The sequence below is a fragment of the Pleurodeles waltl genome, chromosome 6, assembly GCF_031143425.1.
Source record: "Pleurodeles waltl isolate 20211129_DDA chromosome 6, aPleWal1.hap1.20221129, whole genome shotgun sequence".
Lineage (NCBI taxonomy): Eukaryota > Metazoa > Chordata > Amphibia > Caudata > Salamandridae > Pleurodeles > Pleurodeles waltl.
The window spans coordinates 1538261926-1538288389 of record NC_090445.1 but is presented as its reverse complement, the minus strand read 5'-3'; the positions used below and the strand labels follow the sequence as shown (position 1 = coordinate 1538288389).

Genomic DNA, 26464 nt, shown 5'->3' with positions numbered 1-26464 from the left:
TGACGGATCACATATGTCAGCTACACCTGGAGGTGGCATAAGGCCTCTTCTGCGAATGCGGAGAACCTTGGATCAGTCTGTTCCCCACCTCCAAAAATGTGAAGCATCAGCTCTTATGAATGTGGGAGTTTCCAAGGCATCTTGCTCAGAGACACACAATGCCTAAAGTGGAACTCTGGACTTCTGTATTCTTTTCCTTCAATACCACTGCTGCCCGAGTTCTTAAGAGGACCAGGACAGACTCGGCCCAAGTTATCCCAGTTCTTCCAGATTGTGCATGGAGAGTAAGGTATCCAGAACACCTTGGCTTGATGATGTGTTCTCTAATAAAGCTGCCCCTCTGGGAGGTCCTTTTGTCACCGAAACAGGGCAGGTTCTCTAAGGAGGAGGAGAGACTTTTTCACGTGGACCCAAAGAGAGCACTCACCTTCTAAATAAATCATACAAAAGACCAGGTGAACGATTAGATCTTTATGGGATTCGCTGGCATGAAAATAGGCAAGGCAGTGCAGTAGGGAACAATATCCCCCTAGGTCGTGCTTTACATTAAAATCTACTACACATTGGCAGAGAAGCCGCCTTCAGAATAATTGTGTGCTCATTCTTCCCAGGTCAAAGCTGCTATCACTGGCATGCAGAGTCCCTGTCCTAAACATTTATCAGGCCGCTACAGAGGCATCCCTCCATACCTTTACAAAGCATTATTGGCTGGACAGTCAGGTTTGCCAAGACCAGCATTCTGCCTGCTCAGTCCAACACCCCATCCACAGACCTGCCTCCAAAGAAGTTTTGCTTTGTATCTATATAGGTGAGGAGTATGCAGCTAGAAGTCTGTAGTAGTTAATTGCCTTTGGTAACACTCCTACTGGTAGAGATTTTATCTAGCAGCAGGTTCCTCACCGTCCTTATCCAAACTCCCTCCACCCCCTCCCAAAATAAATCTTCCCCTTTTACTCTATTAATACCATCCCAAGTCTAGGAATCAGCACACTGTCCAACAGTTTGCTTTTAGACCTCTGTGTCTGGGGGCGCAGACAGTCTCAAAAGCAACTGACAACATGCTGGAGTGGCACCTATATAGGACCTGTACGTCATTTCTGGAGCGAAAAGGTGTCAGTGTGCTGTCTTCCGACATGCAGAGGTACTGCTGAAGAGTTTTGGGCTCTAGTCTGATGCCTGGGGGCAATTCTAAAGGTAAGGAATTTGTGGATACCAGAAAAGCGTTACCAAAGGTAAGTAACTTGTCTTCTGTTCATTTATTCTTGAAATGATTTGCTAGTTCTAGAGGAACATAATCACATTTTGGTATTCATTGAAGTTGTGAACCTGCTTAGATCATGCAGTTTACTAGTAAATCTACTCCTTTCTGCTGAAATGAGCCATCACCGTCAAGGTAGTCTGGCAAATTTGTGTGCATTGCAAAGCAAAATCGTGCTTGCACATTTGCTAAGTGTGTAAAAGTGAGAAGGGTGAACAGGAAGACTATCATCCAAGGTCTGGGTTATTTCTCACCAGTGAGTCCCAGAGCACCCCATTCTGATTTAAGTGCTGAAGGAAAAGCTAAAGAGCACAGGTTGTCTTTGGTAGAGAATTTGCTTCCTCAGAATTTCCCTAGTAACTAAACTGTTTTTAGTCTGTGGTTGCATTTCTGGACATATTAGTGGAAGCTTCTGTTAATTCTTTAGCAGACTCTGAACTTCATACAGACCCAGACAAGCCGGATTTAAAGTGTACAAGGGCCCACTTAAATCTGCACTGCTGAGTCATCCAGCCCCCCTCACTACAGAATACAAGATCATTTGTGCCAACTGAAGTATTGGTTAAAAATAGCCCTTACTGTGCTTAGTTTCTTTGGTCTTCCTTATTGATTTCTTGCATTGCTATGTGTTTATCACTTATATCGATTCCTTCTATGACATTAGATTTTCTGTGGTGCAGGTAAGTGAGTTGGCACTCTGCACCTTCTTTCACCACACCTTTGGCTCTGAGGTGCTGATAGGGCCAACTATCATTTTCTCCAGGAGTATTCAGGCCGTTCTACAAGGGTCCCTGGACCCAAGGGTTTTGACACAGTTTCCTTCATTGCCTTTGAGCTGGGGTCTTACAGTGGTGTTTCCCTAGAGGTTCTTTGGAATTTTTATTTTTAATGTTATTCTTTTTTTTTTTGCAGGGCACAGTGAACCCAAAGAGTTGTGACTTGTTTTACTAAGGTCATTGGAGCTTAACTAAGTTAGGTGACTGAGAAATCTGGTATAAAACAGCTTCCCAAAAACCGGTGGGCCTCTTTTTTTTTTTAATCATTATTATTTTTTGATTAAGAGATTCTTATACCAGCCAGGTCTGTAAGTGATTTCCTCTGATTGTTTTAGGAGTCCAGCTTCTTCTTTCTGCTGCTTTCCAAGCAAGGAATATTTGCTCACCTCCTGTCCTGTATCAGCGTCCAGAGGAATTAGGTGCTTCTTAAAGTGCCTTTTATAAATTGTACCACGGGTTATTTGCCCAAAATTGTCTTGTCTGTCACTCCGTCTGATGTATCGGTCTTTGGCAGGAGGTGCCTGCTTTAGCCAGACCATGATCGCCCTATGTCCGTTAGTCTTTACGTGCTTGCTTGCGCCAACTGCGGAGGCGCAGTCCTGTGCGTGCTATGTTTGCCCCTCTATTGACTTCTTTCACGACTAGCATATAGGTGCACATCTCTTGAATTTCACCAATTGATGGTTCACGACCAACTGGTTTTGTTCATAGCCTTTACTGTGGCCTCTTTACCTCTGCACAAACTCTTCTGAATTGGAGGAAAATGTGCTTCCTCCTGAAGTGCTCTGAGATGTCGGACACTCGTCTCACCCATCCTTAGTGGACACTCTTTTTCACCCTTTTGCCTTTCTGAGGAGCCCTACCAGTGTCTGCATAGGAGCTGGCCCATTTGAGTTCCCAAGCTCTTGGTAACTGTTACTTGAGGTCATGTAATTAGTTTTGTCAGATATCTTTTAGGCTAAGTAGAAGGAAAGAACTGTTGCCTTGTCTTTCGACCCCAAAGATGTCTATGCCAGCGTCTCCAGCGTTACCCTTTTTTTGGTGCTGTGGTCTCCCTGGTCTGAATATTTCCAGTTATTTCTTTGTGCTGCTTTTACTGGCATCTTGTCACCGGTTGGGCACTGTAGCAAAGACCCTGTCTCCAAAAAGGGAGATTGTGAGATTCTCTCTTTCCCTTCCTCTGATACTGCATGAAGGGTTTGCCTACTATTTCTAGAAGTTGGACAACAGTCACACTATGTTCACTCCCCTGTAGGCTTACTCCCCTAGAGTAGAGGTGAAAATGAGAATTTGCTTCTTTCTGACTTCTAGCCACCTTCTTGCAACTAGCCTCCCTTTTTAACATTTCACCCCCCACAACTGCCTCAAATCTCGGTATTATGTTGGAGTTATATCTCTATAACGTCTTGGGTGGCGTTCAAGTGAAGCCTACTCTCCATGACCTTTAGGTGATAGCTTCAGAGCTATATAGTTGCTTTTGATGCCTTTGAGAGAGACTCTTACTCTTTCTCTACATTAATGGAGAAAGCACAAAGTCATCAGAGCAACTTTGCAGCCTGGCAAAAACAGACCATGTGCCCACAGCTGCAGGCAGAGTTTGAAACAAAAACTATGCAGCTCTGAAAATGAGACTGGTAAAGAAGGCATTTTTTCCTCTTGCTTAGGCAAGTTTGGATATGAAATTGTACATTGAAGCTTGGGTCTAGAGCAAGACAGAGTACTTAAGACCGCTCTTAAAAGCTACACTTATTTAAATAGGGGATTGTCCTGACACGTGAATGATTGAGCCACTCCGGAAAGCTAAGTGCATGGTATTCATAGGATGCATCCACCTAACCACAGTAACATCATGCCAAAGGTGCTGAGGTATAGTCGTTGGAGCATCCTGCTCTGTGCACAAATACTAAGGAATATTGAAACTCAAGTAAAGTGTAGTAAATCCCTTCGTTTTCTTCGTGTGTTAAGGTTTGAGTCCGGAGTGCTGGTCTTATGAAAAGATATATAAGTGACCCTGGGAGGACATGATCAAATCTACAGGACTAAAACAGTATATGTGGAAGACTGCAAAAATTGGTCTACTGTCCTAAGTTTTCAATCTCATTTTCTTGGCTTCTGTTGTGAACCGCAAGTCGAAAGCGTCTTGACTGCTCTTGTCATTTTTACAACATCTTGGTTTTCGTTTGCATAGAATCAAGTCTTAACCACTGTTTCTGAAGACAGGTGGCATCGCTTTTAAATGATGAGTGTGCATGCTATGGTGCCAGTCATTAAAATGACACTGGGGCTTGCCTGTTAACCTGCACTTAGGTGCTGTGGTTTGATGCTGCATAAAATCGAAGATGCTGTCGATATGAGAAGAAGCAAGTGTCATTGCACCTTGTAAGTAGTTTCTCATTCAATATGACAGATCACTGTGTTTCCTGTCTGTGTTCTCTTTAGGCTATCACAGTCTGAGCACTGCCCCAGACTACGAGGCTACCTAGAACGAGTGAGAAGTTAAACAACAACAAAAAAAAAGTTATAACTGCTCTTGCATCGGGGTAACTTGAATCGTTCAGTTTTTCAAGACTAAGGTGTAATGGCATTGCAGGGTAGTTGGAAGTTGTTTTTAATTAAATTTCAAGAAGTGGCAGCACAGTACAAGTGTAAACCTTGAATAATTGGTGATTATTCTGAATCCCTTGTGAATTGAATGCTTTCTTTTGAGGAAGGAAATGTTCTTTTAGGTACTGATCTGCCACATGTTTTACAGTCTTAGTCCAAGCACCTGGGCATTTAATTACTCTGTGTGTTAAATTGGAACATGCACTTGAGCTTACCTTTCTAGTATTTTGTGGTTCACCCACAATTTGTATGGATCCAATTTGAAGTAGACATAAATACTGCTTTGTAGAGGTCTAAAGTTAGCTGCCACAAGGAGATAAAAGTAAGGGCATCTCAATCCAACAAGACAAACCTTTGCAGGTATTCGTAGTCTAGCAAGCCAGTCTTCTTTTAACTGAATGGTTCTACATTCACTGTTCATTTCATGAATCAAGGATGAGAGCTCAAAAGATGGCGTGCACTCTGACTGGCCCAAACAATAACAAGGCCAAATGTTTGCTGTCAACAGCAGTCACATAACTGCTCCAACTCCGAGGTGATAAAGCGGGTTAGAGTAAATGTGTGTCTTGGGTTTGATTTGAACACTTGCTCAGCCTGATTTTTCAAGCTGTGAGCGTATCACAGCATGATTTTTCAAGCTCTGCTGTATTTCTGTTCAGACTATACCTGCAGAAACTAAGTCCCTAGTCTAAGTTTGCATATGGGAAAGTTTTTTTTCCGCTTTAGAACATTTGCGCTTGTATTTGTTGCTTTCTGACCGGCAACATTTTTAGCATTACTTATTCCTGTCAGATGGACATTGTATAGGCTTTCCGCAGGTCATTGTTAAATAATTGTTTTTCTTCCTAGGTTCAGCTGGACCCATGCATCCTTTGGATTCACTAGCAGCTGGTCCACATCTGGCACGATTTCCTTACCCCCCTGGTGCCATTCCCAACCCATTGCTAAGTCAGCCACCTCACGAGCACGAAATGCTGAGACACCCTGTGTTTGGTGAGTTAACTGTGAAGTATTTTGCGGCCTGGATGCATGCACCGTGAAGAATAGTAGCAATGATAGGGAAGGAGAGAAATCTACTGATTTCCTTGTGCCACTAGGTAACACATTACCGGTCACTTAGATATTTGGTTATCAGTCACAGATGAGCCTATCCTGGCCTTGATCAGTATGTGGTGGGTAATCATTTACATGAATTAGAATAAAGGCATGGGATTTGTAAATGGTACCACTATGATGTCCTTTCTTCCTGAATTGATTTGAATGTTCTCTCTTTTTCTTTGTGTGTGTAGGTACCCCATATCCCAGAGACCTTCAGGGAGGACTCCCACCCCCCATGTCTGCAGCACACCAGCTGCAGGCGATGCATGCCCAGTCTGCAGAACTGCAAAGGCTAGCCATGGAACAGCAGTGGTTGCATGGTCACCACCAGATGCATGGGGGTCATCTACCAAGTCAGGAAGATTATTACAGGTTAGTATACTCTGCATACTTCAGCATCGACAAAGCAGGCCACTGTCTAATGGTTACCGTGCAACCAGATCTTTCAGAGAAAGGGCAGATGTGGAAAGTATGAATAGATGCACTGTATATGGTAAGCAAATGTCAGAGTACTTAACCATTGGCTCTCTCATAGGTTTAATATACCCCTGTGTTAGGCTCTTCTGGCCATTGCATATCAGCAGTGTAGGAAACTGGCACTTGTTGCAGTTACCCCCAGCCCCCACTTTTTGCCTGATATTGATGCTGACTTGACTGAGAGTGTGGTGGGATCCAGCTAACTAGGCCCCAGCACCAGTGTTTTTGCCCTAAAAATGTCCAATTGTTTCCACAATTGCCACATCTCTGGCACACAGATAAGTCCCTTGTAAAAGATACCAGAGGTGGATCCCTAAGGGCTGCAGCATGTGTTGTGCCACCTGTCACCTGACACATGCACACTGCCAGTACTGATTGTGTGTGTTGATGGGGGGGGGGAAGGCAGTCAACATGGCATCCCCCTCAGGGTGCCATGCCCACATCACACGGCCTGTGGTATAGGTAAGTCACCCCTCCAGCAGGCCTTACCGCCCTAAGGCAGAGTGCACTATAGCACAGGTGAGGGCATAGCTTCATGAGCACTATTCCCCTACAGTGTCTAAGTCCATTCTTAGACCTTGTAAGTGCAGTGTGGCCATATTACGTATATGGTCTGGGAGTTTGTCAAAACAAACTCCACAGTTCCATAATGGCTACACTGAATACTGGGAAGTTTGGTATCGAACTTCTCAGCACAATAAACCCCCACGGATGCAAGTGTGGGATTTATTTAAAAATGACACAGAGGACATCTTAGAGAAGTCCCCTGTATTTTACCCCGTCCTGTAGTGTAGGACTGACTGGTCTGAGCCATCCTGCCACTAGCAGACGAGTTTCTGACCCCCCTGGGGTGACTGCCTTTGTGCCCTCTAAGGCCAGAAACAAAGCCTGCTCTGGGTGGAGGTGCATCACACTTCCCCCATGCAGAAACTGTAACACTTTGCGGTGAGCCTCGTGTTACAGTGCCCCAGGGCACTCCAGCTAGTGAAGATGTCTACCCCCATACAAGCCCCCATTTTGGGCTGCCAGTTCAGCGGGAAACTTGTGAAAAACAAGGCGCAGTGACCACTTCAGCTGCGACCACCCCTAAGGTGTCCAGAGCTGAAGTGACCACCTCCCTGCAAAATCGTCCATCTTGGTTTGGAGGACAGGGACCATTAAGGATAGGAATGTGCCCCCCTCTCCAAAGGGAGTGGACACAAGGAGAGTGTAGCCACTCTCAGGGACAGTAGCCATTGGCAACTGCCCCCTGACTCTAACACACACCCCTTAATCTTGTATTTAAGGGATTCCCTGATACCAACTCACCAGATTCCTGATGACCTCACAAGAAGGACTGCTGAGCTGAAAAACCTGCAGAGAAGGAAAGGAGACAACAACTGACTCTGCCCCAGCCCTACCGGCCCGTCTCTGCTTCAAAGAACCTGCAAGAGAAAAGCGACGTGTCCTGCAGGTCCAGCGACCCCTGAAGAACCTCCAGAGGATAGCCTGCATCACCGAGGATCAAGAAACTCTTGTGGGCAAGCGGCCCTGTCTAAAAGAAAAGAAGAAGAAACTGCTTCTAAAGGACTCCCACCTCACTCCAGAAGCGAGAGTCCTAACCACTCTGCATCCGAAGCCCATGGCCCGAGTCCAGGTGGCCCAATAGACCAGAGGGGACCCCCAGACGACAGTGACCAAGTGCCCACACTGGGTTGACCTCTCCACCCCTTCACGACGACGCCTGTAGAGGGAATTTCCGAGGACACCCCTGACCGCAACTGCCCTGGACAAAGATAACCAACGGCAAAAGACCCACTGTACCCACAGCCCCCAGGCCTTGGAGAAATCGACACCCAGTGCAACAACGATCAACAGGTGGCCCTCTTCCCTGTCTGAACGGTGGTGTGCCCGAGACACCCCACTGGACCGCGCCTGCAGCGCCTGAGTGACCCCGGGGTCCCCTCATAGTTTCATTGGAAACCCGATGCCCTCTTTGCACCCTGACCCGGCTGCCCCAGTGCCGCTGAGGGCGTGGGATTGGTGCCTACTTGGGGCCCCTCCCGTGCTCTCTTGAACCCCCCTGGTCTGCCCTCTGAGTCGCGGGTACTTACCTGCTGGTAGACCGAATTCTTAGTACACCCTGTCTCCATAGGAGCCCAAGTTAAAATTGCTCAACTTTGACCTCTGCGCCTGACTGGCCCAGTGTTGCTGGTGGTGGGTGTCTGGGGTTAACTTGAACCCCCAACAACAGACTACCTAAAACCCAGAGACTGGAACTGTAAGTCGTGTACTTACTAAAACTGTACTTTATTTTCTTCCCCCAGAACTGTTCAGAAAATGCACTGTTCCCACTTTTAAAATAGATATTCTTTGTTTTCTTAAAAACTGTTTACTTGACTAAAGTGAAACAAAGTTACATTGATGTCTATACTAAGTACTTACCTGCAACAGTATTTACTTCTGAACCGAATCTTGTGGTTGTAGTAATAAATAACAAATATATTTTTTTATATATAAAATCCTATTGGTCTGGAGTTAAGTCATTGAGTCTGTTTCTTCTATTGCTTGTGTGTGTCCAACAAATGCTTAACACTACCCTCTGATAAGCCTGACTGCTTGACCACACTACCATATGTAGAGCATTACTATTATCTATTATTGCCGCTGTCAAGCCTGTTGGGAACTCCTGGACTCTATGCATACTATATCTCATTTTGATATATATTCAACATCACCTTGTGGTGCTGAAGAAACATACTGAGCTTGTGTATGAAGCCATTACATTCCAGTGATATGAAAGCTCCTCTCTGGGAAGATGGCATTTGTGGTGCTAAGTCCATTGACAAAATGGGCAAAACAGATTGTTATTTTGAGCTCCTCTGACAGGTTCTGCCACACCTTATAGTCAACCAACATTTTCCCAAACATTAACAATATACTTATTCACACAGACACGAAAAGAGTTCTTAACCAATTCTTGAAAATACCAAATGGATCTCGTCTTACAAACCAGCTTTTTGTACTTGTGGAAACAACAGCAAAAGCCACCCAGTATTGTAACGATGGGTTCCCAGAGGGATGTGAACAGGGGAAAAAAGCTTTGTTACATATTGACCTAAAGGTCACCATAGTGAAGACACCCACGGTAACCGTGCTGGCACGTATAACAACATCAAATCTTGAGAAGGGCAATGTTGAGGAACGTCCACACCTTCAGGATATACTCAATAATGCACAATTGGCCATCAGTTCTTGAAACCTGTAGAATATGAAGACTGATTCAGCCCCACATTCCCAACTATTTTAAATACTATATACTGTTTCATAATGTATGCAGATGCGCTTGTGCTTCTATGAAAGATCAATTGTAGAAATAATTACTTGCCTACAGGCCTATGTATTCTGATTTTAGTCTTTTTCGTATACTCTCATTCTGCTCTTAAATCAACCCTGAACTGACCAGTTTTCATTGTTAAATGCTCATATGTTAAAATCTAAATTTGCGTATAGGTGTTGAGATGGAGTAGATGGGTTCTTATTAACTGGCTAGTAGACCTGAAATTCATGAGGTTGGCTGCATGAATACAGTTGTAATGATGATGCAGGTAAATGCCAGTGGCAAACAGAGCGAACACATTTTCGAAAGATTCTCAGCCTGATCTTATATCATATTGAAAATTAGCCACTGGATTAAATCAATGGCAGAGAACTACATTTAAAGGCAAGTGCATATTTCTTCATGTGGCAGCCTTCAGTGTAGGAATTTTTTAAGAGGGACACTGACGTAGAACATAAACTGTGTAGACATGTAAAGACTCGATGTGTAGGATCCATTCCAGCGTATTAAGGCGTATGATGAGGAAACAGATAAGGAAAATGTTTGTCTGGGTGATGGTGAAATGGGGGAGAGAGGATTCTCCAGTATTGGATCTTTCATAGATTCACATGCTTGAATCATCCCCGTCGTCGAGGTGGGAGCCTCACGGTAAACTTAAATACATAAAGCAGTAAGTCAGTAAAAGTAAAACCAGTAGGCCCTAGTAGGCCTCATAGGGTATTTTACAGTCTATCCACTTTGTTTTGTGAAAAAGACCCAAACTTCAGTATCAACCAATCAGGATTCAGCCCCTCCCAAACACTCCCAACAGAGGCTGAATTCCCACAGATTTTCTACCGCACGTCGTGTGAAGGGAGTCTCCCTGAGCTCTGCTCAGTTTTTTCCTTATTTCTGACTGAAGATTGTTTTTTCTCTCAGGAAACTAGCCACAGCTTCACTATGTCTGAAAAGACAAAGAAGGGTCTGTTCAGAGACTGTGACAATTGTGGGAAGAAGAGACTGCATGTTGATGACACCCACAAGAAGTGTATCTACTGCCTCCATCCAGACCACAAGGTGAGAGACTGCAAAATCTGTCTCACCTTTAGTCAAAAAACCCTTAAAGACCGTGAGGGTAGACTTCTCTTATGGCTGCAAAAGCAAAAAGCCATGGAACATCCTTCCTCAGATGACAGCGAACCGTCATCACATACTTCTCGCCCTCATAAAAGAACAGGTGAGAGAAGTAGAGGGTCTGATGAACCACCTAGGAAGGTGCCCAAAAAGACAAAACAAGTCTCTACTGAAGCGAAAAAGGATCGATGAAGGATCCGTCGACAAAAGACCTGTTGGCAAAGACGCCGTCAATGTCTGAACCGTCGACGAGGGAACCGTCGACGAGGGGACCGTCGACGGAGGAAGCGTCGACGATTATATCGTCAACACAACTAACAGTGTACAAGCCATCCACCTACCTGGATACTTCGCCACACCATTCCTCATACCATCAGGACGACTCTACCAGATTCTTACCCCTTTCACTTATTGATATGGGTGACAAGGCATCCAATATTCTGCCAATGCATACCTCGCCAAGTAAAGTGTTGCCATATCCATCACAACATCTTTTTGAGGATGAGGACGATGATGCATACTCTCAAGACGATGGAATGTTTGGGGCAGCTAGTAGCCCGTCCCAACTCAATGTCAAATGCCAAGAGTTTGATGATGAGGAGGATCAGCATTACCAGCCTAGTTACGCCTCAACATCTTATCCACAGGCAGAACAACCATCGCCCCTCGCTATACCTAGCACACTGGTAGCAGATCTACAGTATATGTTGAAGGACTACTATAAAAGGTTTCCACCATCAACTCAGTCCACGCCACCTAGACCTGAGAGCTACCAGACACCTCGTCAGACTCCCACTTCTAATTTTTCGGAAACGCCACAGGCTAGTATACCGATAACTAGCCAAACTCGGGAAGCTTGCCCCTCGTCAGACGACGAAAGGGAAGAGGGTGAGTTAAGAGATTCGGGGGCTAGTAAATGGGATGATTATCTCGTCCCCACACCATCTCCACCGCCAGCAGGTCCAGTAGATTCTCCTCCAGAGGACATAGGAGGTTTCCATAATTTAATAGAGAGGGCGGCGAAACGTTTTGGACTTGCAATTGTTTCTCATGAAACCGAATGTTTTTTGTACGACTTTAAAGAACTATCAAAGAGATCTGTAAGAGCCATACCCATTGTAGATTTCTTACGGCAGGAGGGTTTGAAGGCAATGAAAAACCCGGCAACAGTGCCTTCTCAAATGCCAAGACTAGAGAAGAAGTACAAGGCCCCAGATGATTCTCCGGCCTGTCTAGTCTCACAGCCGAAACCTGACTCTGTTATATCACAGGCGGCTCAGCAGCATTCCAAAAACCCCTCCACACCTATTGCGTCTCCCCCAGACAAGGAAGGAAGGAGATTAGACAATATCGGCAAAAAATTCTCCTCTGTTGCTGCAGTCACAGTTAAGGCGGCTAACTCCCTCGCCATCCTGGGAAGGTACGATCGCCAGATGTGGGCAGACATGTCTGCCTTTTTAGATTTACTGCCAGAAGACGTCAAGGTGGAAGCAAAAAAGGTCTTGCAGGAGGGAGAAAGGGTCTCCGCGGAGATTATAGACAGCGCAATAGACATTTCTCTCACTGGCTTTAGGCAATTAGCTGGCGCAGCAGTCCTGCGCAGACAAGGATGGCTTAAAGCTACTTCATTCAGACCAGAAGTCCAGAGTCGTGTTCTCGACATGCCTTTCGATGGAGAGAGTCTGTTTGGTAAACATGTCGACGACATGTTGCAGGCTATCAAGACGGATACTGATACGGCAAAATCCCTTGGTACCCTGCAATATAAAAAACAACCCTTTCGTGGAGCAAGGGGTAGAGGTAATTACTCCTTTCGAGGTGGATACCAACAATACAGATCACAATATCAGTCTTCCTCCACAGGATCACGACATCAGTACCATCAGCAACAGCAGCATTATAGATTACCACCGGCCGCAGCTTACAAACATCCAGCTAGAGGAAGAGGAGCTGCCTGAGGAAGAGATACAGGCAGAAAGCAATGACCCGCCTATCATCCCAGCGCTTCCCCACCAACCAACATCGAGGGTCGGAGGTGGCATCACTTCCTATTTCCCCATGTGGAAGACTATAACATCGGACAGATGGGTACTCGATGTAGTGGCCAGAGGTCATACTCTGGAATTCACACAAACACCACCAATTGTTCCTCCATCGGGTCCACCGCCTCCGAGGTTGAACCAACTCCTCAGGGAAGTAAGAGTAATGTTGAGAAAAGGAGCAGTAGAACCAGTCCCTTTATCTCAAAAGAACAGAGGATTCTACTCCTGTTTTTTCCTTGTAAAGAAACCCTCTGGAGACTCGCGTCCCATCCTCGACTTGAGAGCACTAAACAAGTTTCTAAAGAAACAGTCGTTCAGGATGGTAACACTGCAGGATGTCCTGCATCTGTTAAATACCGGGGATCGGATGGCATCCCTAGACCTCCAGGATGCTTATTTTCATATCCCCATATATCGCAACCATCGCAAATTCCTAAGGTTCAGAGTGGGAAGTATGCACCTCCAATTCCGGGTTCTCCCATTCGGTCTCAAATCAGCCCCCAGAATCTTCACTAAAATGTTGGCTCCGGTAGCAGCACATCTCCGTCAGTCAGGTATCCAGGTCTTCCCTTACCTGGACGACTGGCTTATAAAGGCACCCTCAAAATCGCAAGTGACAAGTCATATCTCCTATTGCCTTCAATTGTTACACAGCCTGGGGTTTGTAATCAACTACCAGAAATCTCAGCTCCACCCCAAACAGGTATTAAGTTTCTTGGGAGCAATTCTAGACACAGTCCGCAACAAAGCGTACCCATCTCACGAGAGGAAACAAAAATTAACCTCCTTGGCAGACAGCCTCTCCAGAAAAAGGTTCGTTTCAGTCCGCATCTACAAGTCATTGCTCGGGATGATATCATCATGCATTCCGCTAGTCCCAGAATGCAGGCTCCTTATGCAACCCCTGCAAGAGCAATTAGACATACAATGGACCCAGGTCAACGGTTCCTTCGAAGACAAGATCCGCATAACGCCTCTAATGAAGAACACCATGAGGTGGTGGGCGACTCTAACCAATTTGTCAAACGGACTCTCATTTCTTCTTCAAACACCAAGTTACATAGTAACAACGGATTCCTCTCTCGAAGGATGGGGGGCACACTGCCAGGACCTGCAAATCAGCGGAATCTGGAATGTGAAAGACACTCAGCTCCACATCAATTATCTAGAACTCAAGGCAATACACTTAGCTCTAAAAGCTTTCTTGCCAAAAATACAAAATTCAAGCGTCTTAATCAGGACAGACAACACAACCAGCATGTTTTATCTAAACAAGCAAGGAGGCACGAGATCCCTACAACTCTCGCAGCTAGCACAGCAAATTTGGACATGGGCCATCAAGCACAATATTTCACTCAAAGCGGAGCATGTGCCAGGACAAACCAATGTTCTAGCAGACACCCTGAGCAGGACAGTGATTCCTTATCACGAGTGGGAACTAGACCAAAAAACTCTCAACAGTCTTTTTCTATTATGGGGCAAACCAAACCTAGACCTATTTGCCACTCTCGAGAACAAGAAATGCCAGTTCTACGCAAGTTGGCTTCCCCAAAAAGATTAGTGGGGGAATGCGTTTTCGATGAGATGGTCCGGAGTTTATGCCTACGCTTTTCCTCCGATCCCACTCATTCCGAGAGTCATCAACAAACTGAAGGTGGAGGGGTGTCGCCTTCTCCTCATAGCTCCCAGATAGCCCAGACAAGTCTGGTATACAGAGCTCCTCATGCTCTCCGAATGACCACATCTACGACTCAGACGGAGTCCGACTCTTAACAATGCACCAGGGACAAGTCAGACACCCGGATCTGTTGTCTCTTCATTTGTCGGCTTGGCTCCTGAATACAATGAATACTTGAATCTCAACATTTCCCAGGAGTGTAGAGACATCTTGGCAAAAGCTAGAGCTGACACCACCAACAAAACCTATAAACTGAAATGGAAGCGTTTTTGTATATGGTGCGCAGCAGAAGATATACATCCTTTGTCCTCTACTCCGGAACAGATACTTCCATATCTCCTGCTCCTGGCAAAATCAGGACTTGCATATTCTTCCATTTGGGTACATCTGGCTGCAATCTCCAGATACCGCAGATCTCCAGACAGTCTCATTGTGTTCTACAAGAATTGTCAAACAATTCATGAAGGGCCTTTTTCGAGCCTTCCCGCCAGTTAGGAAGCCTCCACCATTATGGTCCCTAAATGTTGTCTTGATGCAGCTCATGAAAGCTCCTTTTGAGCCGATCCACAAGGCTGATCTAAAATTCATTTCATGGAAAACAGCATTACTGCTAGCTCTTACTTCAGCAAAAAGAGTCAGCGACATTCAGGCTTTCACTGTCAAACAGCCTTTCCTCCAATTCACAAATTCAGGTGTCATCCTGCGAACAAATCCTAAATTCATCCCGAAAGTTCCTTCAACGTTTCACTTGAATGAACCAGTCATCTTAAAAACCTTTCCAAATCCGCAAACAATAGCAGAGAAGACGTTACATTCTCTTGATATTAAAAGATGTTTAAAGTTTTATCTACAGAAAACTCAAGCCATCCGCCAATCTGATCAATTATTTGTAGCAAGATGGATTGTCCTGGCAATTCAATTCTGCCATTCAAAAGCAGGAAAACCGCTCCACACCAAGGTGAGAGCCCACTCTACAAGATCGGTAGCCACTTCAGCTACACTCTTTGCAGGTGTACCACTACATAGCATCTGTAGAGCAGCAACATGGTCCAGCCAGCACACATTTACGAGGCATTACTGTCTCGAGGAAACTAACAACGTTGATACAGCAGTGGGACAGGCAGTGCTGAGGCATCTATTTCGTTAAGGTGAGCCTCTTACACATCCCACCACCACAATCGAGGTATGTTCGTTATTGGTTCTTAGTCTCATTAGTAGCTACGGTGTGTTTTACTCTAATTTTGTGCTTCGGATTGTTCACTTTGTTATACTGCGTTAACTTGTAGTAGACTTCATAATAATAAAACCAATTGTGTCAGGAATTTCTGCCACACAGCTTTTATTGCTCTTCTATTCGGATGTCTATGGATATATATGTTCGATGGCATGTGTAGCTGCAGATACACATGCTGTGCACATCCCGCCATCTGGTGTTGGGCTCGGAGTGTTACAAGTTGTTTTTCTTCGAAGAAGTCTTTTTTAGAGACACGAGACCGAGGGACTCCTCCCATTTCGACTCCATTGCGCATGGGCGTCGACTCCATCTTAGATTGTTTTTTTTCCGCCATCGGGTTCGGACGTGTTCCTTTTCGCTCCGTGTTTCGGGTCGAAAAGTTAGTTAGAATCTCGGAAAAATCGTCAGTATTGTTTGCGTTCGGTATCGGGTTAGTTACAACAGATCGACACCGAATTAAGAAGAGCTCCAGTGGCCCTTCGGGGTTTTCTTCCATCCCCGTCGGGGCCTGGTCGGCCCGGCCACGTGTCTCTTCAAGGCTGATGGAACGGACCCCATTCCGCTTCTGTCCAAAATGCCATAACAAGTATCCATATACAGATCAAAATCTGGTCTGTAACTTGTGTTTGTCACCAGAACACAAGGAGGATACTTGTGAGGCCTGTCGAGCGTTTCGGTCCAGGAAGACACTCAGGGACCGAAGAGCAAGAAGACTGCAAATGGCATCGGCGCCGACAGGACAAGAGCGTTTCGAGGAGGAGGAAGAAACATTCTCCACCCAGGAGTCGGACTCTGAGGAGATCGATCCAGAGGAAACGCCGAAAACCGTGAGTAAGACGTCGAAACCAAGAACTCACGAGAAAAGCGCTAAAGCCCAGGGGCCGCCAACAGGCCATGGCTTAACCCGAAAAGTAGGTGACCGTTCATCGGCACCGAAAAAGGGCGAGCTGGTGTCGAAGTCATCCGACTCCGGTCGAGATACCGGCACACAGCAATCTCGGGCCCGAGATAGTGGCTCAGAGAAGATTCGGCACCGAGACAGCGGCACCGAAACGGGTCGGCACCGAGAGAGCACGACGCCGAAAGTAAAAAAGGTTTCGTCGGAGCCGAAAAAAGCCGCCAAAAAGGTTTCGGTACCGAAATATCCGGCCTCGGAACCGAAAACAAGTTCCTACACTGAGGAACAAGGACTGTCCACACAAATGAAGACACATAGATTTGGACAGGAATTACAGGCAATAGAGCCAGATCACACACAAAGACGGCTCTTTATTCAAAAAGATACAGGGAAGATCAGCATTCTTCCTCCAGTCAAAATGAAACGCAAGCTTGCCTTCCAAGACAAAGACAAACAGCCACACGCAAAGGTGGCTAAACAAGTAACACCGCCACCATCCCCACATCACTCTCCGCAACCATCACCGGTAGCCACTCCACCAATGATGCAATCCCCAACTCATACAGGAATGAGTCAAGATGACCCTGACGCATGGGACCTTTATGACGCACCAGTGTCAGATAATAGTCCAGAATGCTATCCAGCTAAACCATCGCCACCAGAGGATAGTACAGGCTACGCACAGGTGGTGTCAAGAGCAGCTGCATTTCATAATGTCAGCCTTCATTCAGAGCCCATTGAAGACGACTTTCTTTTTAATACACTGTCGTCCACACACAGCCAATATCAGAGTCTTCCTATGCTACCCGGAATGCTAAAACACTCCAAACAAGTGTTTGAGGAGCTTGTTAAAGGGAGAGCCATTACTCCAAGAGTAGATAAAAAATGTAAACCGCCACCAACAGACCCAGTGTACATTACACAACAGCTAACACCAGACTCTGTTGTAGTGGGAGCAGCGCGCAAAAGAGCCTACTCTCATACTTCAGGAGATGCACCACCTCCAGATAAAGAAAGTTGAAAATTTGATGCTGCAGGCAAAAGGGTGGCGGCACAGGCAGTAAAACCAGTGGCGTATTGCAAATTCGCAAGCTTTGCTAGCCAGATATGATAGGGCCCATTGGGATGAGATGCAACACCTTATTGAACATTTACCCAAGGAGTTCCAAAAAAGAGCGCAGCAAGTAGTAGAAGAAGGACAGGGTATCTCTAATAATCAGATACGGTCAGCAGTGGATGCTGCAGACACAGCTGTAACAATAAGGAGACATGCATGGCTGCGTACATCAGGATTTAAACCAGAGATACAGCAAGCTGTGCTGAATATGCCATTCAACGGACAGCAGTTGTTTGGGCCGGAGGTGGACACTGCGATCGAAAAACTTAAGAAAGACACTGACACGGCCAAAGCCATGGGCGCACTCTACTCCCCACAGATCAGAGGTACATTTCGAAAGACACAATTTCGAGGGGGGTTTCGAGGGCAAACCACAGAAGCCACAACCTCACAAACAAAGCCCACTTACCAGAGCCAGTATCAGCGGGGAGGTTTTCGGGGACAATATAGAGGGGGACAATTTCAAAGGAATAGAGGAAAGTTCCAAAGTCCCAAAACTCCTCCAAACAAGCAGTGACTTCAATGTCATAAATCCCCAACACATAACACCTGTGGGGGGGGAGACTAACCAAGTTTTACAAACATTGGGAGGAAATAACAACAGACACTTGGGTCTTAGCAATTATCCAGCATGGTTATTGCATAGAATTTCTCAAATTCCCTCCAAACATCCCACCGAAAACACACAATATGTCAAAACAACATATAGATCTTCTAGGACTAGAAGTTCAGGCATTGCTACAAAAAGAAGCAATAGAGTTAGTACCAAAACAACAAATAAACACAGGAGTTTACTCCCTGTACTTTCTGATACCCAAGAAAGACAAGAGTCTGAGACCTATACTAGATCTCAGAACATTAAATACCTACATCAAATCAGATCACTTTCACATGGTTACATTACAAGACGTAATCCCACTGCTCAAACAACAAGACTACATGACAACACTAGACCTAAAGGATGCATATTTCCATATACCAATACATCCTTCACACAGAAAGTACCTAAGGTTTGTATTCCAAGGGATACATTACCAATTCAAAGTGTTACCATTCGGAATAACAACTGCACCAAGAGTTTTTACAAAATGCCTAGCAGTAGTAGCTGCACATATCAGAAGGCAGCAAATACATGTGTTCCCGTACCTAGACGATTGGTTAATCAAAACCAACACGCTAAGACGGTGTTCACAACACACAAAATGTTATAGAAATCCTCCACAAACTAGGTTTCTCAATCAATTACACAAAGTCACACCTTCTGCCGTGTCAAACACAGCAATACTTAGGAGCAACAATCAACACAGCAAAAGGGATTGCCACTCCAAGTCCACAAAGAGTTCACACATTTCACAATGTGATACAGACCATGTATCCAAATCAAAAGATACAAGTCAAACTGGTGATGAAACTACTAGGCATGATGTCTTCATGCATAGCCATTGTCCCAAACGCAAGGTTGCACATGCGGCCCTTACAACAGTGCCTAGCGTCACAATGGTCACAAGCACAGGGTCAGCTTCTAGATCTGGTGTTGATAGACCGCCAAACATACATCTCGCTTTAATGGTGGAACAGTATAAATTTAAACCAAGGGCGGCCTTTCCAAGACCCAGTGCCTCAATACACAATAACAACAGATGCTTCCATGATAGGGTGGGGAGCACACCTCAATCAACACAGCATCCAAGGACAATGGGACATACAGCAAAAACAGTTTCACATAAATCACTTAGAACTGTTAGCGGTATTTCTAGCGCTCAAAGCTTTTCAACCCATAATATGACACAAACACATTCTTGTCAAAACAGACAACATGACAACAATGTATTACCTAAACAAACAGGGAGGCACACACTCGACACAGTTGTGTCTCCTAACACAGAAAATATGGCATTGGGCGATTCACAACCACATTCGCCTAATAGCACAATTTATTCCAGGAATTCAGAACCAGTTAGCAGACAATCTCTCTCGGGATCACCAACAGATCCACGAATGGGAGATTCACCCCCAAATACTAAACACTTACTTCCAAATGTGGGGAACACCACAAATAGATCTATTTGCAACAAAAGAAAACTCAAAATGCCAAAACTTCGCATCCAGGTACCCACAAGATCAGTCTCAGGGCAATGCGTTATGGATGAGCTGGTCAGGGATTTTTGCTTACGCTTTTCCCCCTCTCCCACTCCTTCCATATCTAGTAAACAAATTGAGTCAAAACAAACTCAAACTCATACTAATAGCACCGACATGGGCAAGACAACCTTGGTACACAACACTACTAGACCTCTCAGTAGTACCTCATGTCAAACTACCAAACAGACCAGATCTGTTAACACAACACAAACAACAGATCAGACATCCAAATCCAGCATCGCTGAATCTAGCAATTTGGCTCCTGAAATCCTAGAATTCGGACACTTAGACCTCACACAAGAATGTATGGAGGTCATAAGACAAGCTAGGAAACCTACCACTAGACACTGCTATGCAAATAAGTGGAAAAGATATGTTTATTACTGCCATAATAATCAAATTCAACCCTTACACGCATCTGCCAAAGATATAGTAGGATACTTACTACAATTGCAAAAGTCAAAGCCAGCTTTCTCTTCAATAAAGATACATCTGACCGCAATTTCAGCCTACCTGCAAATTACGCACTCAACTTCATTATTTAGGATACCAGTCATAAAAGCATTTATGGAAGGCCTAGAGAGAATTATACCACCACGAACACCACCAGTTCCTTCATGGAACCTCAACATTGTCTTAACACGACACATGGGTCCACCTTTTGAGCCCATGCACTCTTGTGAAATGCAATATTTGACATGGAAAGTTGCATTTTTTTGATTGCCATCACATCTCTAAGAAGAGTGAGTGAAATTCAAGCATTTACCATACAAGAACCATTTATTCAAATACACAAGCATAAAGTAGTTCTACGGACAAACCCAAATTTTTTACCAAAAGTGATCTCACCGTTCCACTTGAATCAAACGGTAGAATTACCAGTGTTCTTCCCGCAGCCAGATTCTGTAGCTGAAAGAGCACTGCATACATTAGACATCAAAAGAGCACTAATGTACTACATTGACAGAACAAAACTAATTCGAAAAACAAAACAACTATTTATTGCTTTCCAAAAACCTCATACAGGGAATCCAATTTCTAAACAAGGCATTGCTAGATGGATAGTTTAGTGTATTCAAACCTGCTATCTTAAAGCAAAGAGAGAGCTGCCTATTACACCAAAGGCACACTCAACCAGAAAAAAAGGTGCTACCATGGCCTTTCTAGGAAATATTCCAATGAACGAAATATGTAAGGCAGCAACATGGTCTACACCTCATACATTTACCAAACACTACTGTGTGGGTGTGTTAACGGCACAACAAGCCACAGTAGGTCAAGCTGTACTACAAACATTATTTCAAACAACTTCAACTCCTACAGGCTGAACCACTGCTTTTGGCAAGATAACTGCTTACTAGTCTATGCACAGCATGTGTATCTGCTGCTACACATGCCATCGAACGGAAAATGTCACTTACCCAGTGTACATCTGTTTGTGGCATTAGTCGCTGCAGATTCACATGCGCCCACCCGCCTCCCCGGGAGCCTGTAGCCGTTTAGAAGTTGATCTTGAACATTTGTAAATTTGTAAATATATTACTTTAAACTTCATTATGTACATACTTATTCACTCCATTGCATGGGCACTATTACTAGCATACACAACTCCTACCTCACCCTCTGTGGGGAAAACAATCTAAGATGGAGTCGACGCCCATGCGCAATGGAGTCGAAATGGGAGGAGTCCCTCGGTCTCGTGACTCGAAAAAAGACTTCTTCGAAGAAAAACAACTTGTAACACTCCGAGCCCAACACCAGATGGCGGGATCTGCTTGTTATTCTGATTCAAGCATGTGAATCTATGAAAGATCCAATACTGGAGAAGAAAATTAGTTACTTACCTGTAACTGCAGTTCTCCAGTATTGGTATCGTTCATAGATTCACATGCGACCTACCCTCCTCCCCTCAGAGGCTCCCCTATTATACAGATATTAAACTTCACACTCCTACTAGAGAATCTGAGGGAATTCAGCCTCTGTTGGGAGTGTTTGGGAGGGGCTGAATCCTGATTGGTTGATACTGAAGTTTGGGTCTTTTTCACAAAACAAAGTGGATAGACTGTAAAATACCCTATGAGGCCTACTAGGGCCTACTGGTTTTACTTTTACTGACTTACTGCTTTATGTATTTAAGTTTACCGTGAGGCTCCCACCTCGACGACGGGGATGATTCAAGCATGTGAATCTATGAAAGATACCAATACTGGAGAACTGCAGTGTAGGACGTTGGCTCTGTATGTGCTATTTCAAAGTAAGGAATAGCATGCACAGAGTCCAAGGGTTCCCCTTAGAGGTAAGATAGTGGCAAAAAGAGATAATACTAATGCTCTATTTTGTGGTAGTGTGGTCGAGCAGTAGGCTTATCCAAGGAGTAGTGTTAAGCATTTGTTGTACATACACATAGGCAATAAATGAGGTACACACACTCAGAGACAAATCCAGCCAATAGGTTTTGTTATAGAAAAATATATTTTCTTAGTTTATTTTAAGAACCACAGGTTCAAATTCTACATGTAATATCTCATTCGAAAGGTATTGCAGGTAAGTACTTTAGGAACTTCAAATCATCAAAATTGCATGTATACTTTTCAAGTTATTCACAATTAGCTGTTTTAAAAGTGGACACTTAGTGCAATTTTCACAGTTCCTAGGGGAGGTAAGTATTTGTTAGGTTAACCAGGTAAGTAAGACACTTACAGGGCTTAGTTCTTGGTCCAAGGTAGCCCACCGTTGGGGGTTCAGAGCAACCCCAAAGTCACCACACCAGCAGCTCAGGGCCGGTCAGGTGCAGAGTTCAAAGTGGTGCCCAAAACACATAGGCTAGAATGGAGAGAAGGGGGTGCCCCGGTTCCGGTCTGCTTGCAGGTAAGTACCCGCGTCTTCGGAGGGCAGACCAGGGGGGTTTTGTAGGGCACCGGGGGGGACACAAGCCCACACAGAAATTTCACCCTCAGCAGCGCGGGGGCGGCCGGGTGCAGTGTAGAAACAAGCGTCGGGTTCGTAATGGAAGTTAATGGGAGATCTCGGGATCTCTTCAGCGCTGCAGGCAGGCAAGGGGGGGGTTCCTCGGGGAAACCTCCACTTGGGCAAGGGAGAGGGACTCCTGGGGGTCACTTCTCCAGTGAAAGTCCGGTCCTTCAGGTCCTGGGGGCTGCGGGTGCAGGGTCTCTCCCAGGCGTCGGGACTTTGGATTCAAAGAGTCGCGGTCAGGGGAAGCCTCGGGATTCCCTCTGCAGGCGGCGCTGTGGGAACTCAGGGGGGACAGGTTTTGGTACTCACAGTATCAGAGTAGTCCTGGGGTCCCTCCTGAGGTGTTGGATCGCCACCAGCCGAGTCGGGGTCGCCGGGTGCAGTGTTGCAAGTCTCACGCTTCTTGCGGGGAGCTTGCAGGGTTCTTTAAAGCTGCTGGAAACAAAGTTGCAGCTTTTCTTGGAGCAGGTCCGCTGTCCTCGGGAGTTTCTTGTCTTTTCGAAGCAGGGGCAGTCCTCAGAGGATGTCGAGGTCGCTGGTCCCTTCGGAAGGCGTCGCTGGAGCAGGATCTTTGGAAGGCAGGAGACAGGCCGGTGAGTTTCTGGAGCCAAGGCAGTTGTCGTCTTCTGGTCTTCCTCTGCAGGGGTTTTCAGCTAGGCAGTCCTTCTTCTTGTAGTTGCAGGAATCTGATTTTCTAGGGTTCAGGGTAGCCCTTAAATACTAAATTTAAGGGCGTGTTTAGGTCTGGGGGGTTAGTAGCCAATGGCTACTAGCCCTGAGGGTGGGTACACCCTCTTTGTGCCTCCTCCCAAGGGGTGGGGGTCACGATCCTAACCCTATTGGGGGAATCCTCCATCTGCAAGATGGAGGATTTCTAAAAGTTAGTCACTTCAGCTCAGGACACCTTAGGGGCTGTCCTGACTGGCCAGTGACTCCTCCTTGTTTTTCTCATTATTTTCTCCGGCCTTGCCGCCAAAAGTGGGGCCTGGCCGGAGGGGGCGGGCAACTCCACTAGCTGGAGTGTCCTGCTGGGTTGGCACAAAGGAGGTGAGCCTTTGAGGCTCACCGCCAGGTGTGACAATTCCTGCCTGGGGGAGGTGTTAGCATCTCCACCCAGTGCAGGCTTTGTTACTGGCCTCAGAGTGACAAAGGCACTCTCCCCATGGGGCCAGCAACATGTCTCGGTTTGTGGCAGGCTGCTAAAACTAGTCAGCCTACACAGATAGTCGGTTAAGTTTCAGGGGGCACCTCTAAGGTGCCCTCTGGGGTGTATTTGACAATAAAATGTACACTGGCATCAGTGTGCATTTATTGTGCTGAGAAGTTTGATACCAAACTTCCCAGTTTTCAGTGTAGCCATTATGGTGCTGTGGAGTTCGTGTTTGACAAACTCCCAGACCATATACTCTTATGGCTACCCTGCACTTACAATGTCTAAGGTTTTGTTTAGACACTGTAGGGGTACCATGCTCATGCACTGGTACCCTCACCTATGGTATAGTGCACCCTGCCTTAGGGCTGTAAGGCCTGCTAGAGGGGTGTCTTACCTATACTGCATAGGCAGTGAGAGGCTGGCATGGCACCCTGAGGGGAGTGCCATGTCGACTTACTCGTTTTGTCCTCACTAGCACACACAAGCTGGCAAGCAGGGTGTCTGTGCTGAGTGAGAGGTCTCCAGGGTGGCATAAGACATGCTGCAGCCCTTAGAGACCTTCCTTGGCATCAGGGCCCTTGGTACTAGAAGTACCAGTTACAAGGGACTTATCTGGATGCCAGGGTCTGCCAATTGTGGATACAAAAGTACAGGTTAGGGAAAGAACACTGGTGCTGGGGCCTGGTTAGCAGGCCTCAGCACACTTTCAATTGTAAACATAGCATCAGCAAAGGCAAAAAGTCAGGGGGCAACCATGCCAAGGAGGCATTTCCTTACACAACCCCCCCCCCCAAACGAAAGAGGATGAGACTAACCTTTCCCAAGAGAGTCTTCATTTTCTAAGTGGAAGAACCTGGAAAGGCCATCTGCATTGGCATGGGCAGTCCCAGGTCTGTGTTCCACTATAAAGTCCATTCCCTGTAGGGAGATGGACCACCTCAACAGTTTAGGATTTTCACCTTTCATTTGCATCAGCCATTTGAGAGGTCTGTGGTCAGTTTGTACTAGGAAGTGAGTCCCAAAGAGGTATGGTCTCAGCTTCTTCAGGGACCAAACCACAGCAAAGGCCTCCCTCTCAATGGCACTCCAACGCTGCTCCCTGGGGAGTAACCTCCTGCTAATGAAAGCAACAGGCTGGTCAAGGCCATCATCATTTGTTTGGGACAAAACTGCCCCTATCCCATGTTCAGAGGCATCAGTCTGCACAATGAACTGCTTAGAATAATCCGGAGCTTTTAGAACTGGTGCTGAGCACATTGCTTGTTTCAGGGTGTCAAAGGCCTGTTGGCATTCTACAGTCCAGTTCACTTTCTTGGGCATTTTCTTGGAGGTGAGTTCAGTGAGGGCTGTCACAATGGATCCATATCCCTTCACAAACCTCCTGTAATACCCAGTCAAGCCAAGGAATGCCCTGACCTGAGTCTGGGTTTTTGGAGCTACCCAGTCCAGAATAGTCTGGATCTTGGGTTGGAGTGGCTGAACTTGGCCTCCACCTACAAGGTGTCCCAAGTAAACCACAGTTCCCTGCCCTATCTGGCATTTGGATGCCTTGATAGAGAGGCCTGCAGATTGCAGAGCCTTCAAAACCTTCTTCAGGTGGACCAGGTGATCCTGCCAGGTGGAGCTAAAGACAGCAATATCATCAAGATAAGCTGTGCTAAAGGACTCCAAGCCAGCAAGGACTTGATTCACCAACCTTTGGAAGGTGGCAGGGGCATTCTTTAAACCAAAGGGCATAACAGTAAACTGATGATGCCCATCAGGTGTGGAGAATGCTGTTTTCTCTTTTGCTCCAGGTGCCATTTTTATTTGCCAGTACCCTGCTGTCAAGTCAAAGGTACTTAAGAATTTGGCAGCACCTAATTTGTCTATGAGCTCATCAGCTCTTGGAATTGGATGAGCATCTGTCTTGGTGACAGAATTGAGCCCTCTGTAGTCCACACAAAACCTCATCTCTTTCTTTCCATCTTTGGTGTGAGGTTTGGGGACTAAGACCACTGGGCTAGCCCAGGGGCTGTCAGAGCGCTCAATTACTCCCAATTCCAGCATCTTGTGGACTTCCACCTTGATGCTTTCCTTAACATGGTCAGATTGTCTAAAGATTTTGTTTTTGACAGGCATGCTGTCTCCTGTGTCCACATCATGGGTACACAGGTGTGTCTGACCAGGGGTTAAGGAGAAGAGTTCAGGAAACTGTTGTAGGACTCTCCTACAATCAGCTTGCTGTTGGCCAGAGAGGGTGTCTGAGTAGATCACTCCATCTACTGTGCCATCTTTTGGGTCTGATGACAGAAGATCAGGGAGAGGTTCACTCTCTGCCTCCTGATCCTCATCTGTTACCATCAACAGATTGACATCAGCCCTGTCGTGGAAGAGCTTAAGGCGGTTTACATGGATCACCCTCTTGGGGCTCCTGCTTGTGCCCAGGTCCACCAGGTAGGTGACCTGACTCTTCCTTTCTAGTACTGGGTAAGGGCCACTCCATTTGTCCTGGAGTGCCCTGGGAGCCACAGGCTCCAGAACCCAGACTTTCTGCCCTGGTTGGAACTCAACCAGTGCAGCCTTTTGGTCATACCAAAACT

The 26464-nt window shown here is 45.9% G+C and overlaps 1 protein-coding gene across 18 annotated transcripts in view; it reads left to right on the top strand.

Moving 5' to 3' along the window:
- The window catches only part of RERE (arginine-glutamic acid dipeptide repeats), a 798532-nt gene that overhangs the window by 731875 nt on the left and 40193 nt on the right, over positions 1-26464 (top strand). For all 18 annotated transcript variants that reach the window (XM_069241143.1, XM_069241141.1, XM_069241137.1 and 15 more), the window contains 2 exons: positions 5488-5631; positions 5928-6108. In XM_069241143.1, coding sequence (XP_069097244.1) covers positions 5488-5631; positions 5928-6108 — 325 coding nt within the window. The remainder of the gene's footprint in view (positions 1-5487; positions 5632-5927; positions 6109-26464) is intronic.